Genomic DNA, 21701 nt, shown 5'->3' on the forward strand with positions numbered 1-21701 from the left:
GATGTAGGAAAGGATCCTGCAGCGAGGACCTGCTTTCCAGGTGATGCATTGTCCTTTCGCACTGAGGATATCTCCCCAAGGCCTACTGCCCAGGAGGGAAGGGTTAGGTCGGCCGTCATAGTCGGTGATTCGATTATTAGGAATTAGATAGCTGGGTGGCTGGTGGGCATGAGGATCGCCTGGTAACATGCCTACCTTGTGTGAAGGTGGCGGACCTCACGCGTCACCTAGATAGGATTTTAGACAGTGCTGGGGAGGAGCCTGCTGTCATGATACATGTGGGCACCAACGACATAGGAAAATGTGGGCGGGAGTTCTGGAAGCCAAATTTAGGTTCTTAGGTAGAAAGCTTAAATCCAGAACCTCCAGGGTAGCATTCTCTGAAATGCCCTGTTCCACGCGCAGGTCCCCAGAGGCAGGCAGAGCTCCGGAGTCTCAATGCATGGATGATGAGACGATGGTGCAAGGAAGAGGGATTCAGTTTTGTTAGGAACTGGGGAGCCTTTTGGGGAAGGGGGAGTCTCTTCCGAAGGGATGGGCTCCTCTGTAACCAGGGTGGAACCAGACTGCTGGCGCTAAACTTTAAAAAGGAGATAGAGCAGCTTTTAAAGTAGAACAAAGGGGAAAGCCGACAGTCGCTCAGCAGCGCATGGTTCAGAGAGAGGTATCTTCAAAGGATACTAATGATGCATTAGAATTAGGGCATCCCGACAGTGAGGTTCAAATAATAAGAAAAGTAGTCCAAGTGCCTGTAACTAAAAACTCACCTGAGCTAAAAAATTCTAACTTATCCCTATCAATTAAAAAGCAGAATGAAAATACAAACAAAAAACAAACTTTGAAATGTTTGTATGCTAATCCCAGAAGTCGAAAGAAGTAAGATGGGAGAATTAGAATGTATAGCAGTAATGACATAGACTTAATTGGCATCTCAAGACATGGTGGAAAGAGGATAACCAATGGGACCAGTGCTATACCAGGGTACAAATTATATCGCAATGACAGAGAGGAGCAGTCGGGAGGAGGTGTGGCGCTTTATGTCCGGGATGGCATAGAGTCCAACAGGATAACATCCTGCATGAGACTAAATACAAAATTGTATATGAGTAGAAAATCCCTGTGTGTCAGGGAAGACTATAGTGATAGGAGTATACTACTGTCCACCTGGTCAAGATGGTGAGACGACAGTTGAAATGCTAAGGGAAATTAGGGAAGCTAATCAATTGGTAGTGTGGGTATAATGGGAGACTTCAATTACCCCCCAATATTGACTGGGTAATGTATCATCGGGACATGCTAGAGAGATAACGTTCCTGGATGGAACTCGATCCCAAATACACTAAGATCAATTACTGATCACAAGGAATTCAAGAAGGTTTTGAAAACCTATCTATTTAAAATGGCCTTTGCAGGAATTAAGGGAAACGAAATATCTTTCCTCAAAGATCTTCATATTAATAGTGGATGTATATTATACATACATAGAGCTTATAGCTTGTTTTTGCTAACCGTGTGATAACACTGGTCTCTGGTTTCTTAACCTTTTCTGGCTTTTCTCGTTTTTTAGTTATAAATTTTAGCATAAGTTATGTTAAAGAATTAGGGATTATAATTATACATTGTATTTTTTTCCATCTTTTTTACTTATTTTATTTATTGATTTTGTTTTTATTATGTAGTTTTTTTGTTTAATTATCTTTTTCAGTTTTTCTTATATTTTGAAGTTGTGAACCGTCTTGGGTCAGACTTTGTCTGTGAAAGTCGGTATATAAAATGTTTTAAATAAATAAAATAAATAAATACATGATAGCTTATGGAGCAATTGGTTCAGGAACCAACAAGAGAGGGAGCAATTTTAGATCTAATTCTCAGTGGAGCACAGGACTTGGTGAGAGAGGTAACGGTGGTGGGGCCGCTTGGCAATAGTGATCATTATATGATCAAATTTGAATTAATGACTGGAAGAGGAACAGTGTGCAAATCCATGGCTCTCGTGCTAAACTTTCAAAAGAGGAAACTTTGATAAAATGAGAAAAATTGTTAGAAAAAAAGTGAAAGGAGCAGCTAAAAAAGTAAAAAAATGTGCAAGAGGCGTGGTCATTGTTAAAAAATACCATTCTAGAAGCACAGTGCAGATGTATTCCACACATTAAGAAAGGTGGAAAAGAAGGCAAAACAATTACCCGGCATGGTTAGAAAGGGGAGGTGAAAAGAAGCTATTTTAGCCAAAAGATCTTCATTCAAAATTGGAAGAATTTCATAGTGGATAACACATTGAAATCGTCGGTACACGTGTGCTGCGGCAGTCAAAAAAGCAAACAGAATATTGGGAATTATTAGAAAGGGAATGGTGAATAAAACGGAAAATGTCATAATGCCTCTGTATCGCTCCATGGTGAGACCGCACCTTGAATATTGGTGTACAATTCTGGTCGCCGCATCTCAAAAAAGATATAATTGCGATGGAGAAGGTACAGAGAAGGGGCTACCAAAATAAGGGGAATGGAGCAACTCCCCTATGAAAAAGACTAAAGAGGTTAGGACTTTTCAGCTTGGAGAAGAGACGACTGAGGGGGGATATGATAGAGGTGTTTAAAATCATGATAGGTCTAGAACGGGTAGATGTGAATTGGTTATTTACTCTTTCGGATAGTAGAAAGACTAGGGGGCACTCCATGAAGTTAGCATGGGACACATTTAAAACTAATCTGAGAAAGTTCTTTTTTACTCAACGCACAATAAAGCTCTGGAATTTGTTGCCAGAGGATGTGGTTAGTGCAGTTAGTGTAGCTGAGTTCAAAAAGTTTGGATAAGTTCTTGGAGGAGAAGTCCATTAATGGCTATTAATCAAGTTTACTTAGGGAATAGCCACTGCTATTAATTGCATCAGTAGCATGGGATCTTTTTAGTGTATGGATAATTGCCAGGTTCTTGTGGCCTGGATTGGCCACTGTTGGAAACAGGATGCTGGGCTTGATGGACCCTTTGTCTGACCCAGCATGGCAATTTCTTATGTTCTTATGCCTGAGTTACTGAGTCATTTTCTCATGTAAAATGCCTGCTATTGTACACTATATTTAATGCTTTACTCACGGCATCCAGCTGTTTTCCTCCATTCATAGATGGTAATGTTCTTCCTCTGGCAGGCTTCCCCATATGTCTTCAAAGCCTGGCACAGGCTTTGCTTGTAGCCATCAGTCATGCACATGTCGTACACACAGTTATCCATGAAGATTTTGGGGTCAATCACAGGATGGCCCTGCCTGAAAGGGCCATCCACCTGCTTGGTGATTAAGCCACAGAGGAGCTCGTTCTCATACTTCTTCTGCAAATCCTGGCTGCACGTTTTGCACACTCCATTGCAGTTGTGCCAGCAAAACCTGTCACCATCTTCTACCTTCCAGCTTTTTCCAAAATCAATAGCATCGGGAGCTGCCACCCCCTGTGGAGTCATAAAATCGTCATTAGGGTTCCCGTTGTAGTTGCCACACATGCCGCAGATACTCTCAAAGTAGCTGCTGGATATCTGCAGTTTTAAGTGGAAGTACCAGTCAAAGTATACTTTCAGAGTGAAGTCAGTCTGGATGAGAAGAGAGCCCCCTGTCTGGTAAAGTTGGAGTTTCCCGCCATTCAAAGTGATAGGCAAACGCAACAGCTGATTGTCCACCTACAAGAAGAAGAACATACCAATGGCCATTGTCAGCTTCTGCATTATCATCACTAGGGCCACATTTACTATAGTGTCACAAAGGTGATAGACTGCATGAAAAACTTGCATGCATTGCACATAGCCATTATTTGGTTATGAACAGCATTGTTTATATCCTTTGCCATGATGCCACTGGTGCCACTGCAAAGTATCTTCACTAGGATCTTTTTTCATCCCCCAAACAACTATTACCATTATCATTATTATAGATATCAGAATATCCAATATAACTGTTATTCACTGAAAGGGGTAATTTTGTAACAGTCTGTATAAAACGTTGGACAAATACACACAAGATACACCAATTTTCAAAGCCAACTTACATGCACATTGCTGCTTTGAAAATGTCCACCAAAATTGCTAATTTGAATGCTGAAAGTTTTCATGAAAATGTAAACATCTTTTGAAATATGCAAAAGTATGCATGTAAATGCAAACCCCTCCCCAACCTTGCCCCCCGGGAATTCCTCTGCTGATGGTCTGGGTAAATGTCCATGCATACAGGACATTGAGACCATGTTTACCCATGTATATGGCAGGAAATTTTATAACAGGCAAAGCCTAGGAATTGCCAGATATCTTTTACACACTGGGGTTCTGGCCAAGTATTCAGAGCAATAGTTTTGGACATGTCTAAGCTATTCCTTCCTTAGAAACTATGTAGCCTAAATAATTCACTTCCTGACATTTTTTATTTATTTATTTATTTGCACATTTTTGTATACCGACTTTTCTCCCAAGAAAATCAAGACGGTTAACAGAACGTCTAAACAGATCTAAAAGATCATAAAGACGCAAACATTTCCATACATAATGCCATTTCCAAAATAACAACAATACATAACAATAATAAATAAATCATATAATGACTATCTAAAACACATTTCCAATTGTCAATCTAAAACAATACTCAGATTATAAAATACAATCTAAAAATAACTAATAGTAATTAATTATTAATTAAAATAAAACATAATAAAATACAGTACTGCTAAATCGTAAACATAAAATCTTACTAAAATTAAATCATAATAGTAACTTAATGTAATAACACTGGGCTTATTTCTTATTGTCTAGTGGATCTAAGATGTTAAATATATCAGCTTGTCTCTAAAAAGGCCTGTTCAAATAGCCAAGTTTTTATCAATTTCTTAAATTTCTGAATACAAGTTTCTGTTCTAATATCCCACAGGAAGGGGAATTCCAGATTTTTGGACCAGCCAAAGACAAAGTCCTGTCCCTGACTGAGTTCAGATGTGCCAATTTTGGAGAGGGAATTGTGAGCAGTTTTGCATTTAGTAGGTTTTAATTTCAGCCCTGTTTTTGTCAATCATTAGAAGACCTGGTCTGTGATCTCAATGGTTCTCAACGTTTTTGGTGAATACAAGGATATCATCTAGGTAGAGAGAAAGTATATTAAACATACAGTCATTCAGGTAAGTTCCTCAACCTCTGAAATATCGTAGGAGCATTAGTCAAGCCAAATGGCATTTGAGTCCACTCAACTGTCTGAAAGGAGTGGTCATCACTATCTTTGCCTGATCTTGTGGGTCCATTGCCACCTAGAAGTATTCGGATGTCATATCCAGGGAAGAGAAACCATGTGGCTTGACGTAGGGCATCTAGGGTTTCATTGATCCATGGGAAAGGATAGGCATCTCTGATTATGAATCTGATTTAGCTTCCGATAATAACTGCAAAAGTGTATAGAGCCATCCTTTTCTTAATAATAACAGCAGGTGAGGCCCATGGACTGTTATTCTTTTGTAGAATTATTTTGGGCTGCCAGATCATGTACATGCCATTTAAATTCAATCGTACATGTGTGGGTGAAACCCTTCTATATATCTGTTTTTATTGGTACCTGATCATCGGTCTTTATTGAATTTTATTTTATTTATTGTTTTTATATACCGACATTCAACATATGTCATCACATTGGTTTACATATAAGAGTTGCGCAAGGAACCTGGGGGTCCTAATCGACCAACAACTGAACTTCAAAAAACATAATCAGTGCCATACTCAAAGAGGGTTTCTTCAAACTTAAAGTCTTAAAAAACCTGAAACCTCTCCTTCACGCTAGTGACTTCCGCACTGTCGTCCAGGCTACACTGGCATCCAAGATGGATTACTGTAACTTCCCTCTTACTTGGCCTACCCTACTCCTCCTTAAAGCCCCTCCAAAATGCTACAGAACACTGTAGCCAGAACCCTCTCCAACGCTCACAAATACGACCATATTTCCCCTATACTGAAGGACCTACACTGGCTCCCTATTCCCTCCCGCATTCCTCTTTAAATCCCTGACCATTATACATAAAGCCTTATATTCCCATCACTCCAACTGGCTGGCAGATCCCCTCCAAATTGCCTGCTCGAATCGACCGACAAGGACCACTAACAAAGGGTCCTTCCATGTGCATCCCTAAAGAAAGCGGACCTCACAGCTACAAGGGATCGGGCGCTCTCCATTGCTGGACCTATGTACTGGAATTCACTCCCAACCCACCTCAGACTTGAACCTTGCATCACCAAATTCAGAGCCCAGCTCAACAACCTGGCTATTCAAACAAGCCTTTCCCCCAACACCCTTGATGAATATTGAATTGTGATGGATCATGACCTGAATTTGACTATGACCTTGTTCCTATGACATTATAGTTCACTTGTTGTTTGTTCCTATGCTTCTCTGCTCTCCTTATGGTTTTTTGTACCCCTTACCCTTCCCCTGTTACTTGTAATTTCCGTTGCTTTTGTTCCATGTAAACCGAGGTGATGTTTCGACTAACATCGGTATAGAAGACTTTTAAATAAATAAATAAATAAATAAATAAATAAATAAGAGTTGATAAAGAAAAACAGAAAAAAGTTACATTGGAATAGAAAGTGGTAAATGAGAAAGTAAAAACAAAGGGAGGGATATTTAATTAATAGATAAGGGAAAGAAGGAAAAATAGAAGAAGCAAGAAATTAGGTAACGAAAAGATTTGAGAGGGAGGTTTATCTTATGTGCATTTAGGTTTGTCGAAGAGAGGTATTCTGTGTAATTTAATATAGGATTGATGTAGGAGTGCATTAGACAGATTGGGATGGATTTGAGATTGGATATATTGTGGAAGAGATAGTGGTGGGTATGGGAGAGTTGAGTGGTCATTTTTCTCATTATGTTGTGAATGCCTTTTTAAACAGCCATGTTTTTGTTTGTTTTTTTAAAGTTTGTGATGTCTGCTCAAGTCTTAGGTCACTGGGAAGGGTGTTCCATAGCAGTAGTCCGGCTATTAAGAAAGCGCACTCTCTAGTTGAGTTGAGGTGGGCTAATTTTGGGGAAATAGTAGTGAGAAGACCAGTGTGTTGCAACCGTTGCTGCCCAATGGCTTCACTCCGACTACCTTTCTTTTTCTGCGAATCTTCCTGCTTCTTGTGGACGTCTGGCTGCCACGGCATCTGCCCGCCGTCCCTCTCCGGCATCCCCTCCATTCCAGCACCCTGAGGAATACTAGCCCAGCCGGGCTCCATCTTCAATTCACTGCCACCACCTCTGGTGGCTTCACAAACTATTTAAATAGAGATATAATCTGTGTTTGTGTGTCCAGAGCTGAGCCTGACCTGTGGCCCCTCACAGGACTTCCCCCGTGGGTGTTTTCAGCTACCACAGTCTCCAAGGGTCCACCCAAACCTTACAAAACATAATAGATTGCTAACTCCATGGATCCAGCACAGCTCAATTCTCTGCAGGCCATTCTGGGCCTGGCCCTTGCACATTGCTGAACAACAAGACGCCATTGGGGAAACTTACTTTTGCGTTCCATCAGCTACACACACAGAAGAATCAATGCGCTGCTTCCAGTAATGAAGGTCAGTTACCTGAAGTAACTATAAAGACTACTGTACCTCTGGCTGCTCCAGTTCGTTTCTCTGGAGAGATTCAAGGACTAGAGGTTTTCTAAATCAGTACTGCATGCATTTTGCATTACAGCCTTCTCACTTCCCCACGGCCTACACCAAGACTACTTTATATGCTATCTTCTCTTGATGGAAGGGCCTTGTCTTGGGCTTCAATGCTGTGGGAACATAAGGATCCAATTCTGCAGGATATTGACGGATTTTTGGATTTAAGTCTGTTTTTGACGATCCTGCTCGAGTGACTGTTGCTGGTTCTACTGTGGTGAACCTGAAGCAAGGCAACCGACCACTGGTTGATTTTGCAATAGAGTTTAAGACTCTTGCTACGGAACTATGCTGGGATTCCAAATGCCTGAAAACCCTCTTCTTCAGAGGTCTGGATACTCGCTTGAAAGATGAGCTGGCCGCTTGTGAGATACCTGACTCGCTGGATGAACTAGTGGCTTTGGCTACTAGAATTGACCACCAGCTCCGTGATAAGGTGAAAGAACTCAAGCCTACCACTAGAACCGGTTTCAGAAGGAGGTTCGTGCTAAACCTGCTCTCCAGATAGTCCCAATAATACCTGTCGCTAGTGGAGAAGAACCGATGCAACTTGGTCGCAGTGACCTGACTTCAAAAGAGAGAAGACTTCGGAAGAGGCATGGCCTGTGTATGTACTGTGGACAGACTGGTCACGATGTCCCAAGTTGCCCAACTCGTCCGGGAAATGGACAGGCCTAAGTCCTGCGGGAGGACTGTTCTTAGGCCTTACCATGACCTCTCCTCTGCTCTCTCTCCCAGTCTCCCTGATCTGCGGACCATCCGAAGTTCAAACTCTTGCCCTGGTGGATTCAGGGGCAGTAGGCAATTTTATACTTCGACGCCTAGTGAAACATTTGAGGATTCCCCTCGTCACTTTGGAAGTTCCACTGCTCATATCATCTATCCATGGAGAGCCTTTGCTGGGTGATGTGACCTCACATACCAAACCGATAACCCTTCACACCGAAGCCCTTCATAGTGAGTCAATTTCCTTCTTTGTGTTAGAGAAGGCTATGCACCCTATCATTCTGGGGTTCCCTTGGTTGCAGTCGCATCAGCCTCAATTCGACTGGAACCAGTGTACTCTCCCACTGGGGCCCAGGTTGTCATGGCAAGTGCCTTAAGGAGATTTCTCCTATCCTCTGCATGCCTACAACTCCAGTGATGCCAGGATTGCCGCCTCAATACGCATCATTCAGTGATGTGTCTCCAAAGAAGCTGCTGGCATCCTTCCTCCACACAGATCTTATGACTGTACCATAAGGCTGAAACCTAACACTGAACTTCCTAAAGAACATGTCTATCCACTCTCTGCTATAGATAATAAGGCTATGTCCGAGTACATCGAGGATAATTTACAGAAGGGATTCATTAGACCATCAAAGTCTCCAGCCGGCGAAGGTTTCTTCTTGAGGAAGAAGGACGGTACCTTCCATCCTTGTATTCCTATTGAGGTCGGAATGAGATCACGATCAAAGACAGATACCCCCTGCCTTTAATCTCAGAGCTGTTCGACCAGCTTCAAGGTGCCAAAATATTCTCGACACTTAACCTGAAGGGGGCCTACAACTTAGTTCGCATTCGCAGTGGTGATGAATGGAAAACAGCCTTCAACACTTGAGATGGTCATTTTGAGTACTTACTAATGCCCTTCGGCCTGTGCAAACGCACCTGCCGTGTTCCAGAATATGATGAATGACATCTTGCGGGACCTGTTGTACAAAAGTCATGGTGTACCTAGATGATATCCTGATATTTTCTCAGGACTTGTCTACCCATCTAGAGGATGTCAAACAAGTACTTACGAGACTTCGAGAACATAGGCTCTACGCCAAGCTATCCAAGTGCGAATTCCATAAGGACTCTGTGCTTTTTCTTGGCTTACATTATGTCTAAAGATGGCTTCCAAATTGATCCCCAAAAATGAGAGAGTATTAAAAATTGGTCCCAACCTACCAGCTTAAAGGCCCTGAGACGATTTTTGGGGTTCACCAATTATTATAGAAGCTTCATAAAGAATTACTCTTCTTTAACTGTGCCCTTAACGGCAATGACCCGGAAGGGGGCCAACGCTTCTAAATGGTCTGCGGAGGCCATTTCCGCGTTCGAGAACTTAAAGATTGCCTTTTCGAAGCATGCCTGTGTCATCCAGACCCCAACAAGCCATCATCATTGTTGGAGGTCGACACCTCTGACGTCTGTGTGGGGGCTGTCTTGAGCCAAACAGGAGACTCTAAAGCATTACGTCCATGTTCTTTCTTCTCACGACGTTTCTCTCTGGCACAGAAGAACTATGGGATCGGAGATAAAGAGTTCCAGGCTATTAAGTTGGCATTTGAGGAATGGCAGCCTTGGCTCGAAGGTGCTCAACATCAAATTACCATGTTTATGGATCATAAGAATCTAGAGAATCTCCGCCATGCACAACGTCTTAACCATAGACAAGCCAGATGGTACTTATTTTTTAACCGTTTTGACTTTGTGCTCAAATATCGCCCCCGGAGACAAGAAAATCAGAGCTGATGCCCTGTCACGCTCCTTTCTCTTGGAGGATGTTCCAGAAGAACTCAGCATATAATCGACCAGAGGAAGTCATCTTGGGTGCTACCATTCTGTGCCCGCTGGTAAATCCATCGTGCCTAAACATCTCAGGAAGAAAGTGCTCTATTGGGCTCATGATTCCAAGCTCGCTGGCCATCCTTGTCAATGTCGTTACCCTGCTGAAGCTCCAGAAGTATTATTGGTGGCCAACTACCAAGGAAGATACATTCTCCTACGTAGGATCTTGTGCCAACTGTGCCAAGCACAAACCTACTTCTGGCCAACCGTGGGGATTTCTGCAAACCGCTTCCAGCTCCGGAGGAGCCCTGGATGCATATCGCTACTGACTTTGTAGTTGATCTTCCCCTCTCTGGAGGTATGAATACCATTTGGGTCACAGTCAACCGTTTCAGCAAGATGGCCCATTTCGTGGTGCTGCCTGGCTTACCTTCAGCCTTGGAGCTTGCGAAGCTCTTCATAACCCACATCTTTCGCCTTCACGGCCTACTGAAGCACATAGTATCGGATCGAGGATCACAATTCACGGCAAAATCCTGGAAGGATTTGTGCAAACTTTTCGACATCTCTCTAGACTATTCATCAGCGTATCATCCTCAATCAAATAGCCACACAGAAACGGGTGAATAGGACCCTGAAACAGTTCATTCGGGCCTATGTGAGTTACTGTCAGAATAACGGGGCTGAACTGTTACCATGGGCTGAATTCGCCAATAATTCTCATCCAGGCAACATCCACTGGATCAACATCTTTTGAAGTGGTATATGGATGGTTACCATCTCCGCCACTTCCACTGAAGCTCTCAGTGATGTCCCCAGCAGCTCAATCCACTGCTGATGATATCCATCAATTATGGATCAGACGAAAAAATGCTACTCAAAGCGAGTGATCGAGCTAAAAGATGTTATGACGCTCACCATTCAAAAGTGCCTATCTTTCAACCTGGAGACAAAGTCTGGCTTTCCACTAAGCACCTTAGACTAAAGTTACCCTCCACTCGATTTGCTCCTCACTACGGTGGACCATTTCCAATCCTCCGACATCTGGCAACATCACTTACAGTCTGAAGCTACCACCTGGATTGAACATCCACAACACTTTTCATGTTTCACTTCTGAAACCACTCATTCTCAGTGAGTTCCCTTCCAAGTCTCAGGAACCATCTCCCATCAATGCAGAAGATGACCTAGAATACAAGGTCGTAGCCGTCCTTGATATCCGAAGATGAAGCAAGACTTGGGAATACCTTCTTTCATGGAAAGGTTTCGGCCCCAAAGAAAATTCTTGGGAGCCTCTGGCAAATATCCTTGACAAAGAGAAGTTCCATCAGTTCCATCTCTCATATCCTTGGAAACCAAAACCTGGTACCTGCAGAGGAGACCGCCCTTTGAAGGGGGGTACTGTTGCAAACCGTTTGCTGCCCGACGAGTTCACTCCGCCTACCTTTCTTTTTTCTGTGATTTCTCCTGCTCCTTGTGGACTTCTGGCTGCCACGGCGTCTGCCTGCCGTCCTCCTCCGGCGTCCCCGGACCGGCTTGGGCGCTGCCGTCCTGCCATGCTCCTCAGGTACCTTAGAAGCGCGCGCTGCGTGGCCCTCATTTTTATTTCCTCTATGGCGCGAACCTCAGGGGCGTCCCCCTGTGATGATGTCACACTGCCCGGATATTTAAGCCTACTGTTTATTGCCTAGCTGTTTGAGTTAGCAAGGGATTTCCTACGGATGGGATTTGCTCTCCGTACCCATCTACTCTGCCTCCAACTTCTATTGGACTCTTTTCTGCTAACGGGGTACCCGCTCCTCGGCAGCCTCTCTGCTTCTTTCAGGTCACTCTCAGGAATTGGTACTTGCTCCTCGAGGGCCCATGTTCCCTGACTCGCTGCCTGTGTTCATCTCCTCTTCTACTTGAAAGAATTCACTACAGACACCATCTGTGAGTACTACTACCATCTACTCCTCAGAGCTGTTTCCCTTGAACCAGGTACTCGCTCCTCGAGGGCCTGCCTCCGTTCCAGCACCCTGAGGAATACTAGCCCAGCCGGGCTCTATCTTCTACTCACTATCGCCACCTCTGGTGGCTTCACAAACTGTCTAAATAAAGATATAATCTGTGTTTGTGTGTCCAGAGCTGAGCCTGACCTGTAGCCCCTCACGGGACTTTCCCCCGTGGGCATGGTCAGCTGCCACAGTGTCCAAGGGTCCACCCAAACCTTACAAAACATAAACACAGTGTTAGTGGAGCATAGATTTCTCTGTAAATTTGGAAATGAAGTACTACATCCATCCATTCCATTTTGTTGTTATATAATGCTTTATGGATGAGGAATAAAGCTTTATATTGAACTCTGTAGGGGATCGGTAAACCAATGTAGCTCCTTGAGAATTGGAGTAATGTGGTCAGATCTTTTGCTGTTGTTGAGTGACCTTGCTGCAGCATATTGTAGAAGTTGAAGTGGTTTAATAGTGGAAGCCGGTAGACCTTCAGGGATGCCTTCATGGAGTCCCATGTCACCTCCTGCAGCAAGCGGGAGGAGGTAAATTAATTCCTGCGAGTTCTGTGCTTCCGCATGGAAACCCTGTGCACGGTAGTGGCCGCAAGTACTCACTGGACAGTTCTTGGCCTCCCTGGACCTCACGGAGGTGAATATGCACATTCCTATTCAACCGTACCATCAAATGTTCCTTCATTTCATGGTACTGGGGACAACATTTTCATTTCCGAGCCCTTCCCTTTGGTCTGGCAACGGCTCCCCACATTTTCACCAATCTAGTTTGGAAAACAAAAGGGCTTGTAATGCTATACGATAGTCTTGAGGGTGTAGGAGGGGTTTGATCCTCTTTAGCACTTGAAGCTTCTAGAATTTATTTATTTATTATTTATTTATAGTCTTTATATACCGCGGCACCTAATGCACATCACCTCGGTTTACAGCAAACAGTAATTCAGCCAAAGGCTTTACAATGAACATAAGTGGAATAAGTAAAGTGCTAATTTAACAGAAAAACTAGGAGTATACATACCAAATATATATGAGTAATAATATTAACAAAAGTCTGATTTGAAGGGAGTTATTTGTAAGGGAAAATGAGGGTAAGGGAAAGGGGGAATCATAGAAGGGGGGAAGGGAGTCATACCCGCACTACTAGTCTGACTCTCTTGTCTTCTCCCCACCCCCCCATATCAGGGAGGAATGGGAGTCAGTGGGAAAGGCAAGGCAGTATACAGGAATCAGGAGTAAGTTGAGAAGCGAAGTATGTAATTGCATAATTTACATCCTTCAAAGGAAGGCCTTTCTAAACAGCCATGTTTTTAAGTTCTGCTTAAATTTTCGGTGGCAGGGTCTTGGCGAAGATCCGTGGGCATACTGTTCCACATTTTGGTTCCTGCTATGATGAGGGAATGTTTTTTAGTGGATGTAAGTTTGGTTAGTTTAGGAGGAGGGATCGGCAGTCTGGCCTGATGTTGAGATCTGATTGGACGGTTTGTTTTTTTGAAATACAGGTGCTCGGGAAACCATTGCATGTTTTGGTTGTAAATGGCCTTACGAATCAGAGTAATCGATTTGTAAATGATCCTGGATGCAACAGGTAGCCAGTGAAGTGATTTGAAGCACAGGAGTGATGTGATCGTAGCGGTGCGTGTAGGTGATAATGCGCGCCGCTGCATTTTGAAGCATTTGTAATGGCTGCAATGTGTTTTTTGGTAGTCCTAATAGCAAAGCGTTACAGTAGTCAAGTTTTGATAGAATTGTGGCTTGTAGAACCGTGCAGAAGTCGTATAGGTGTAGTAGAGGTCTGATACGCTTTACTGTGTTAAGCTTAAAAAGTCCGCTTTTAACAGTGTCAGCGATGAATTTTTTAAAGGTAAAATTGTCTAAAATAACGCCAAGGCTGCAGACTTGTTGTGCCGACGGAGGGTAGCCTTGGGGTAGGACTGTTATGTTCAGTGTGGAGTTGTTTGCAGGTGATATGAAGAGAAGTTCAGTCTTGTTAGTATTGATAGCTAGAAAGTTGTCGGTGAGTTTTTTTATTTCAGTGAGGGCTGCATTCCAAGTGTTCAGAGCATTTGAAAGAGAGTTTTTTATAGGTATGAGAATCTGTACATCATCCGCGTAAATAAAGTGTTGGAAACCCAGTTTTTGATAGAAGGCGGCATAATGGAGTGAGATAAATATTAAACAGCGTTGACGAAAGTGCAGATCCTTGGGGTACTCCTTGTGTGAGGCTTCTAGGTTTAGATTCACATTGTCCACTTTTAACACTGTAAGTCCTGTTGCTCAGGTATGATTGGAACCAGAGTAGTGCAGTGCTGGAAATACCTATTTCAGAAAGGCGTGTGATAAGTGTGTTGTGATTAACAGTGTCAAAGGCAGCAGATCTATCAAGTAGGGCAAGTATGTATGCATGGCCAGAGTCTAGGGCTTTTTGGAGTGATTCTGATAGTGATAGGAGGAGAGTTTCCGTGCTGTGGTGCTTTCTGAATCCATATTGTGATGGGAAGAGTAATTGATGTTCGTCAAGATATCGGAGAGTTGTTTATTGACGATTCTTTCCATAATTTTGGAAAGGAAAGGGAGGTTCGAAACTGGCCGATAGTTCGCTGGGTCCGAGGTGTTTAGGTTTGATTTTTTAAGAGTTGGTTTTATGATGGCATGTTTAAGTTGAGAAGGTACTGTACCCAGTGTGATCGATTTGTTGAGTATCTTTGCTATGGGTTTCGCTATGATAGAGTGGAAAGATAGAAGTGTTTTTGTGGGCATAGTGTCTGAGGGATGTAGAGCTGGTTTAATTTTCTTTAGTATTGATTCTACTTCTATTTGAGATGTATTTTCAAGAATGGTAAGCCTTGCTTCAAAATGTCTTTCTCTATGTGTGGTTGGTGATGGTTGTATGGTGGAGGTAGACAGAGTAGCTGGAGATTGTTTGTTGTTGTGGGTGCAGTTGGTCATTGCTGATGAGTAGGGTAGACTTGGTGAATTAAAGCGAGACATAATAGATTGTATTTTGTTGCTGAAGTAAGCGGCAAGTTGCTCACATTTTGATTCGTCCTTGTTGTTTGAGTTTGTGTTGACTGGAGCAATAACGAGGCTTTTTACGTATTGGAATAGTGCGTGTGGATTAAATTGATATTGGTGGATTTTCGCTGCATAATAGTCCTTCTTTACTTTATCAGTGATTTGGCTGGTAGCGGTGGAGTAAAGCCTTGAATTTTTGAAGAGTTGTTGTATTTTGGTTTCTGCGCCACTCCTTTTCAGATTTGCGGAGCTCCATTTTTATTGACTTTAATTCCGGTGTGTACCATGGTTTTTTGTTAATCTTTCTCTGTTGATTTCTTTGTTTTGTATGGGGCAGAGCTTATCTGCTATATTGCCTGTAATTTGAAACCAAGATGAGGGCGGCGGTGTCTGCATCAGTGAGGTCTAATTCTTTTAGGTCTTCCATTTGTCCCTGTTTTCGGAAGGAGATCGTTTTCTTGCCGAGAGATGTAGGTGGGGGATGTTTGATAGTGCAATATGTATCGATTCGGTAGTGGTCTGACCAAGGTATTGGGGTACAGCGGGGCAAGTCTGTTTGAATGATCGAATTGGTAAATATAACATCAAGTGTATGGCCAGCTTTGTGTGTAGGACTTGTCATTGCTTGTTGAAATCCTAGTGCATTTAGTGAAGTCATGAATGCTTCGCAGGCTGGAGATAGTGGGATGCGGTCGATGTGCAGGTTCAGGTCTCCCAGGATAATAGCTGGAATATGGATTTCGATGTGTTTGGCAATGAATTCTGTGAGTAGAGATGGATTATTTTCAAGAATGTTTGGGGGAGCATAGATTAGGCAGACTTGAAGCGTCTTGGATTTAAATAGGCCAATTTCAAGAAAAATCCTTCTTTTATTATGTTATTGATATGCTTCTTAAAGTTATTTAGAAAGTATGTGATTTACATTAGAGATATGTTGGCACGAGGAAACATGATGTGTCCTCTCAAGGGTCAGCTTGGCATGCTTTTGAGAACTGTTGAAGCATGCGTTGCATAGAAAGCACACAAGATTATCAGACATACAACCCGTGGGCCTGTTCTGAAAAAATTCCCCAGGCTGATATTTTCCTACAATCTGCCCCTGTTTGCTGAAGTTAACAAATAACTTTCCACAGGAAATATTGCTAACTCCCAAATTTAGATGAATTGAGTCGTCATTGCAATTATAGTCCAGCCTGGTTTTTCTAACACTCATCGACTTCATTGACTCTCATTGTCCTATAAAATGCATTAAGGACAAAAGCTAGAAAGCAAGGCCTGGACCAAAATCTCATGATAACACTGAAAAGGTTGCTAACCAGGCATTCAACTGATATGAAGGCACATCTCTTCCATATAAGGTAATGGTATGACCTTTCTAAGCACACGTTAGAAATGCAGAAATTATAATACAACAAAATACAATAGAACCAAAGTTTTTTCGCCTTACCCGTACTAGACCTTTTTCAAATCTCACTAACGAGATGGTGTATCCATAGATGTGGACTGTCACAAACTGGTATAAGAAACCTTAGTGGTACCCCGGTTCTCATTCTTGGCTACTATGTTGAAATCTGGAAGTGTGGCATCATTCCCACAGTTCTTGGCGATGGTGTAGGTGCAGGTGCCCTGGAAATCAAAATTCTTGCCATCGAAGGTGTGGTAGTGGGGGTCACCCCAGGCCCAGCAGACTGCTTGTGATTCTGGCACACACACCGGCTGACCATTCACCATCTTACATGTCTCCTTCTTTCTGCACCTCTCTGTGTCGCAGGAAGGCACAGATTTACTCTAGAATAAAATGTTTAGAAAAAGCAGGTGAGAAAAAGAGAAGGTAAAAAAGCTAATAGTATGACCGTTCCAGCAATAGCAGTAATTTGCGGAGGAAAATTTTTCATTTTGGTTTCTTTATTCATTTCATAGGCCATAATCATTCATTTGGTTTGTTTCAGATAAAAAATGCCTTTGTAATTATTCATTCTATTGTTCATTTGGTTTCCCATTAATGTCAATGAGGTCTTCAAAAATTGGGATTTTCTAGTCAGTTTCTAAATAAAACTTTATGGGTAGATATCATCAGACGTAGAGAGGAGCACTCCAAGACTATATCTAAGGCGTGAAAAGTCTCATGAATAGCCCAAGGCATCGTAGGGGTTAAAATGACAAAAAAACGACAAGAACGTCCAAGATAGCATGAAGAGGAACTAAAGCAGCAAAGGTGGCAGGAAAAATGCCAAGACATGAGACAGGGTTAATAGATTCAGCACAAAAGTCTCATGAAGACCCCAAAGCACCATAGAGGTGCAGGTCAGCCATTGACAGTGGTAGGAACATCCCAAGGCTTCAAATGAGGTGCCAAGTGCACCAACCAAATTGGTACAAAAAGCCCTGGGTAGGGAGAAATCAGAGGAAATCTCTGGAGGATTGTTTTCTTTGATCATGATGTACAAATTGGATTTCAGACCGCATCTATACAGCACAAAAGAGTAACTGAATCTCTAGAAGCAGGAAGATGGGGAACTTACTATCCTGGTCAGGAAGAAGTTAGAGGAATCTTTCAGGAGTCCTGTGGTGCTCCTGATGTGTAAATCAGACTTCATACCTGCATATAATATATAGGCAAGAAACTAATCGAACCATCAAGAAGTCTAGAAGATGTGAACATTACTGACCCTGTGGAGGGAGAAGTGAGAGGAAATCCCTGGAGAACACCTGCTATACTTTTCATTTGGCATCATTTGGGAAAGGGGCTAGGGGTTCAGGCTTGGGGTTGGTCTCCATTTTCTGTGGTATAATCCTCAAAGGCTAATTTCAGGATAAGACCAATAGTAAGAACTGTGAGGGAAGGATTGAGAAATAGTCCAAGAGGACATTAAACCATTAAAAATAACTCAGTAAGGTCCATGTAAAGCATTCGATTGTCACAAATACCATAGGGAAATCTGAAAAGAACCTAGAACTCAGCTGGAACAGAGGTAGAAATACTGAAAGGTCCAAAGAGAGACTTGGAGCAGCAGCAGCACTGGCAATTTAAACCATAAATTGTAGGTGTAGAACAACACAGCAAGAGGAATGGCATCAAAAGACTAAAGCAGGAAGAAGACAACAGGATAAAGATCATATAAGAGATTAAATGCTCAGTAGAATCTATATCAGGGGTCGGAACCTTTTTGGCTGAGAGAGCCATGAATGCCACATATTTAAAATATAATTCCATGAGAGCCATACTAACTACAATCCCCCACCCTCCTGACCCCCCCCAAGACCTACCAAATTAATTTACTACAACCCCCCACCCTCCTGACCCCCCCCCCCCCCAAGACCTGCCAAAAGTCCCTGGTGGTCCAGTGGGGGTCCAGGAGCCATTTCCTGGACTTGGGCTGTCCGCTGCCACTAGTCAAAATGGCACCGACGGCCCTTTAACCTCACTATGTCACTGGGGTCGACCAATGGCGGCGGCAGCCCCTGTGACACAGTAAGGGCGAAGGGCCGTCGATGCCATTTTGATTACTGGCAGCCGACGGCCCTTTGCCCTTACTATGTCACAGGGGGCTACTGCCGCCATTGGTCGCCATCTCAAAAGTGTCCACTGGTTGCCACTTTCCCAGAGATGCCATCAAAAGTCGTGAACTGAGTTTCTTTGATTAGGGTGCATTGACCTTCCTTCTTGAAGCAGCCGTATACTCCTTCTTTCAGCATGCAGGTCTCGTCATCCTGACAGAACGTTATCTCGCACATAATACCAACAGCGGTGCAGGTACAATCTCTGCTTGCATTCCGATGACACAATGCTTTGTCCAAACTGAAAGATCAAATGGAAGAGAGTCAACTTTTTGAAACTGGGAAAAATCATGCCTTCCATTCTGTTGTTTTCAATAAACATTTGTGACTCCAGTAAAGATACCTCTTAACTGGGAAGCTAGCATGATACAGTGTATTCTTTCATGCTGTGAAACCTTTGATTTGATCGCTAAATGAGTTATCCAAAAATGTGATACATAAACTTTTGAGACCATATGGGGACATCTGAAGAGGTTTTGAAGGTTCAAGCTTTGAAAATTTGCGGGTTTTTCCTGGTATACATACGTGTAGAAAGTTATATCTGCTCCTCAGCAGGTCCCCCCCCCCAATAATTCTCTTCTAGTGCAGGTAAAAGTACATGCAAAATGGCCAACACCCTAATAGAGTTTAAAAATGCCAGTTTTGCATATAAAACATAGATTTATGCATGTAAGTCACTTTGAAAATCAAGTCCATAAAGTATCTATTTGTCTCTTGATATAGTGAAATAATCTAATTTTTTCTTATTGAGAGGGATTTTAAGGAACCTAAGGGCAAATAAGAAGATGCTGATTCAGGGTGGTCCAGTGAAATTTGAAAGGATTCTTGTGCATCTGTCTTATTATAGATTGATGGAGAAATTGTCAACCTGCCAGTGATTATGCATGATAGAAAAGTACGGATCAGCCAGGAAGACAACAATATCATCCTGCAGGCGGACTTTGGCCTGAAAGTCCTTTAAGACACCTGGTATTATGTGGTTGTTGCAATCCCCAGCTCCTACAAGGGTAAAGTGGCTGGTTCCTGTAGCAATTTCAATGATGATACCAAAGATGACTTCATGCTGCCCAACAGTCAAGCCACCAGAAATGTGAATGAGTTTGGTGCAGCTTTGAATGCCCTGATAGTTGTGGTGACAAAATGCCCAATCCATGACAACTCCCAAATGGATCCTTACTAAAGAATGTCCTCAGCAGGATCTTTCTAAGAATGTCGTGCCAAAATCAAGCCTGGGATCTACTCTGACCACTGCCTTTATAACACTAGCACTGTGTAGGGGGCGACAGACGTTTTCCGATGGAGCCTGCATGCCAGTCTGCAGGAATGAGAATTAAGGAGTGCAGAACGCCTTCATTCCCCTATGAGCACCCTTTGCCCACAGAGAAAAGTGGTGTAGTCTATAGATTATTAGGGGTGTGCATTCGTTTTGAACGGATATGTAAAACACGACTTTTTTTTTTTTTTAACTTAAAAAAGTGATGAGGTGCAACGATCGCGATTTTCCAACTTATTCAACATAGCTATGTTGAATAAGTTGGAAATCGTTGATCCTAAATAAACACTTAAACCCCCCACCCTCCTGACCCCCCCCAAGACTTACCAAAACTCCCTGGTGGTCCAACGGGGGGTCCGGGAGCGGAACCGTGGTGGACCACGTGACGTCCACGTCACGTCGGAGTGGCGCGGAGTGGCCGGAACTTTTGGCCAGCTTGGGGGGGTCAGGAGGCCCCCCCAAGCTGGACAAAAGTTCCGGTTGGGTCCAACGAGGGGTCCGGGAGCAGAACCGCCGTGGACCACGTGATGTCCACGTCACGTCGGAGTGACGCTGACGTCACGTGCTCCTCGCAAAGGAATACAGGAATGGCTTCCTGACTCCCCGCTGGACCACCAGGGAGTTTTGGTAAGTCTTGGGGGGGGGAGATTAAGGAGGGTGAGGGGTTTAAATTTTTATTTAGGGATCCGGTGCACGTATGGACATAGCCTCAACTTATGGAATTCTACATATGTCCATATTGACCTAAATTGACCCTCACCTTCGACTTATGGACTTATGAACATAAACTTTTTGTCTGCACATCCCTATAGATTATAGATTAATGTCAGGGATCCTAAGTTCCTAAATTTTCCATCTTCAGCTCTGCCACTGACACTTTCTGTGACATTGGACATGTTGCTTTACCTTCCTTTCAGTCAGCTGGAATCCCAGCTTTCGCTTCTCTGTGCGTAGGCCTTCATAAAGTCACTTTATCTGCGCCTGTAGCCAGTTATAATAATGAATCTTCTCAATGCTCATCTATTGCATATGTATACAACAAGTGCACTTAATCAGCAGAAAACAGCCTGTATTAACATGGTAGTGCAATTCAATAATAAGTTAATCGATTTGAAAGAACATGACTCCATGCTGATGAAGGCTTGTGGGTATGATTGGAAGTGAAACTATTTCTCAAACTGCCCACCATGTTTATCCAACACCGTGGCACATTACTATCTCGGAAATATATTCACTCATGTTGCTATCTTCAGACTTATAATTTAATATGTGTTTCAGAAGGCATATATTATAGTAGAATGGTTATTGCATGCAAATTTGGAGAATAGAGGACCTAGGAAAGAGCATTGCTCAGTGAGTACCGAGGCAAGACGCCTAAGAGTAGGGTTGCCAGCTAAGTCCCGGACAAACAAGCAGCTGCACCATTGCAAACATGGATTTCTAGCTCTGATTTTCTGCTTGGAAAATTCAGGCTATCCACAGGGGTTGGTTGAAAATTACTCTCCCCATTCTTAGTTAAATATCTCTCTGGTGATGAAAGTGAAAGCAAACGTCTGGGTGACGTAAATGAGTCCTGAGAGAAACAATGTTGAGCAGGAAGCTGAACACTGTAAGGTCTCATTCTCACACAGTCTCTTTTCTTCAGTGGAAAACAAGTA

General features: G+C 43.0%; 1 protein-coding gene across 1 annotated transcript in view; it reads right to left on the minus strand.

Annotated features, from left to right (window-relative positions):
* The window catches only part of LOC115081403 (IgGFc-binding protein-like), a gene marked incomplete at its 3' end in the record, with an annotated part of 42399 nt that overhangs the window by 11405 nt on the left and 9293 nt on the right, over nt 1-21701 (minus strand). The window contains exons 4-5 of the mRNA XM_029585858.1: nt 16740-17000; nt 3094-3667 (exon numbers count right to left, since the gene is read on the minus strand). Coding sequence (XP_029441718.1) covers nt 3094-3667; nt 16740-17000 — 835 coding nt within the window. The remainder of the gene's footprint in view (nt 1-3093; nt 3668-16739; nt 17001-21701) is intronic.

This window comes from Rhinatrema bivittatum, unplaced genomic scaffold (genome assembly GCF_901001135.1).
Source record: "Rhinatrema bivittatum unplaced genomic scaffold, aRhiBiv1.1, whole genome shotgun sequence".
NCBI classification, from domain to species: domain Eukaryota; kingdom Metazoa; phylum Chordata; class Amphibia; order Gymnophiona; family Rhinatrematidae; genus Rhinatrema; species Rhinatrema bivittatum.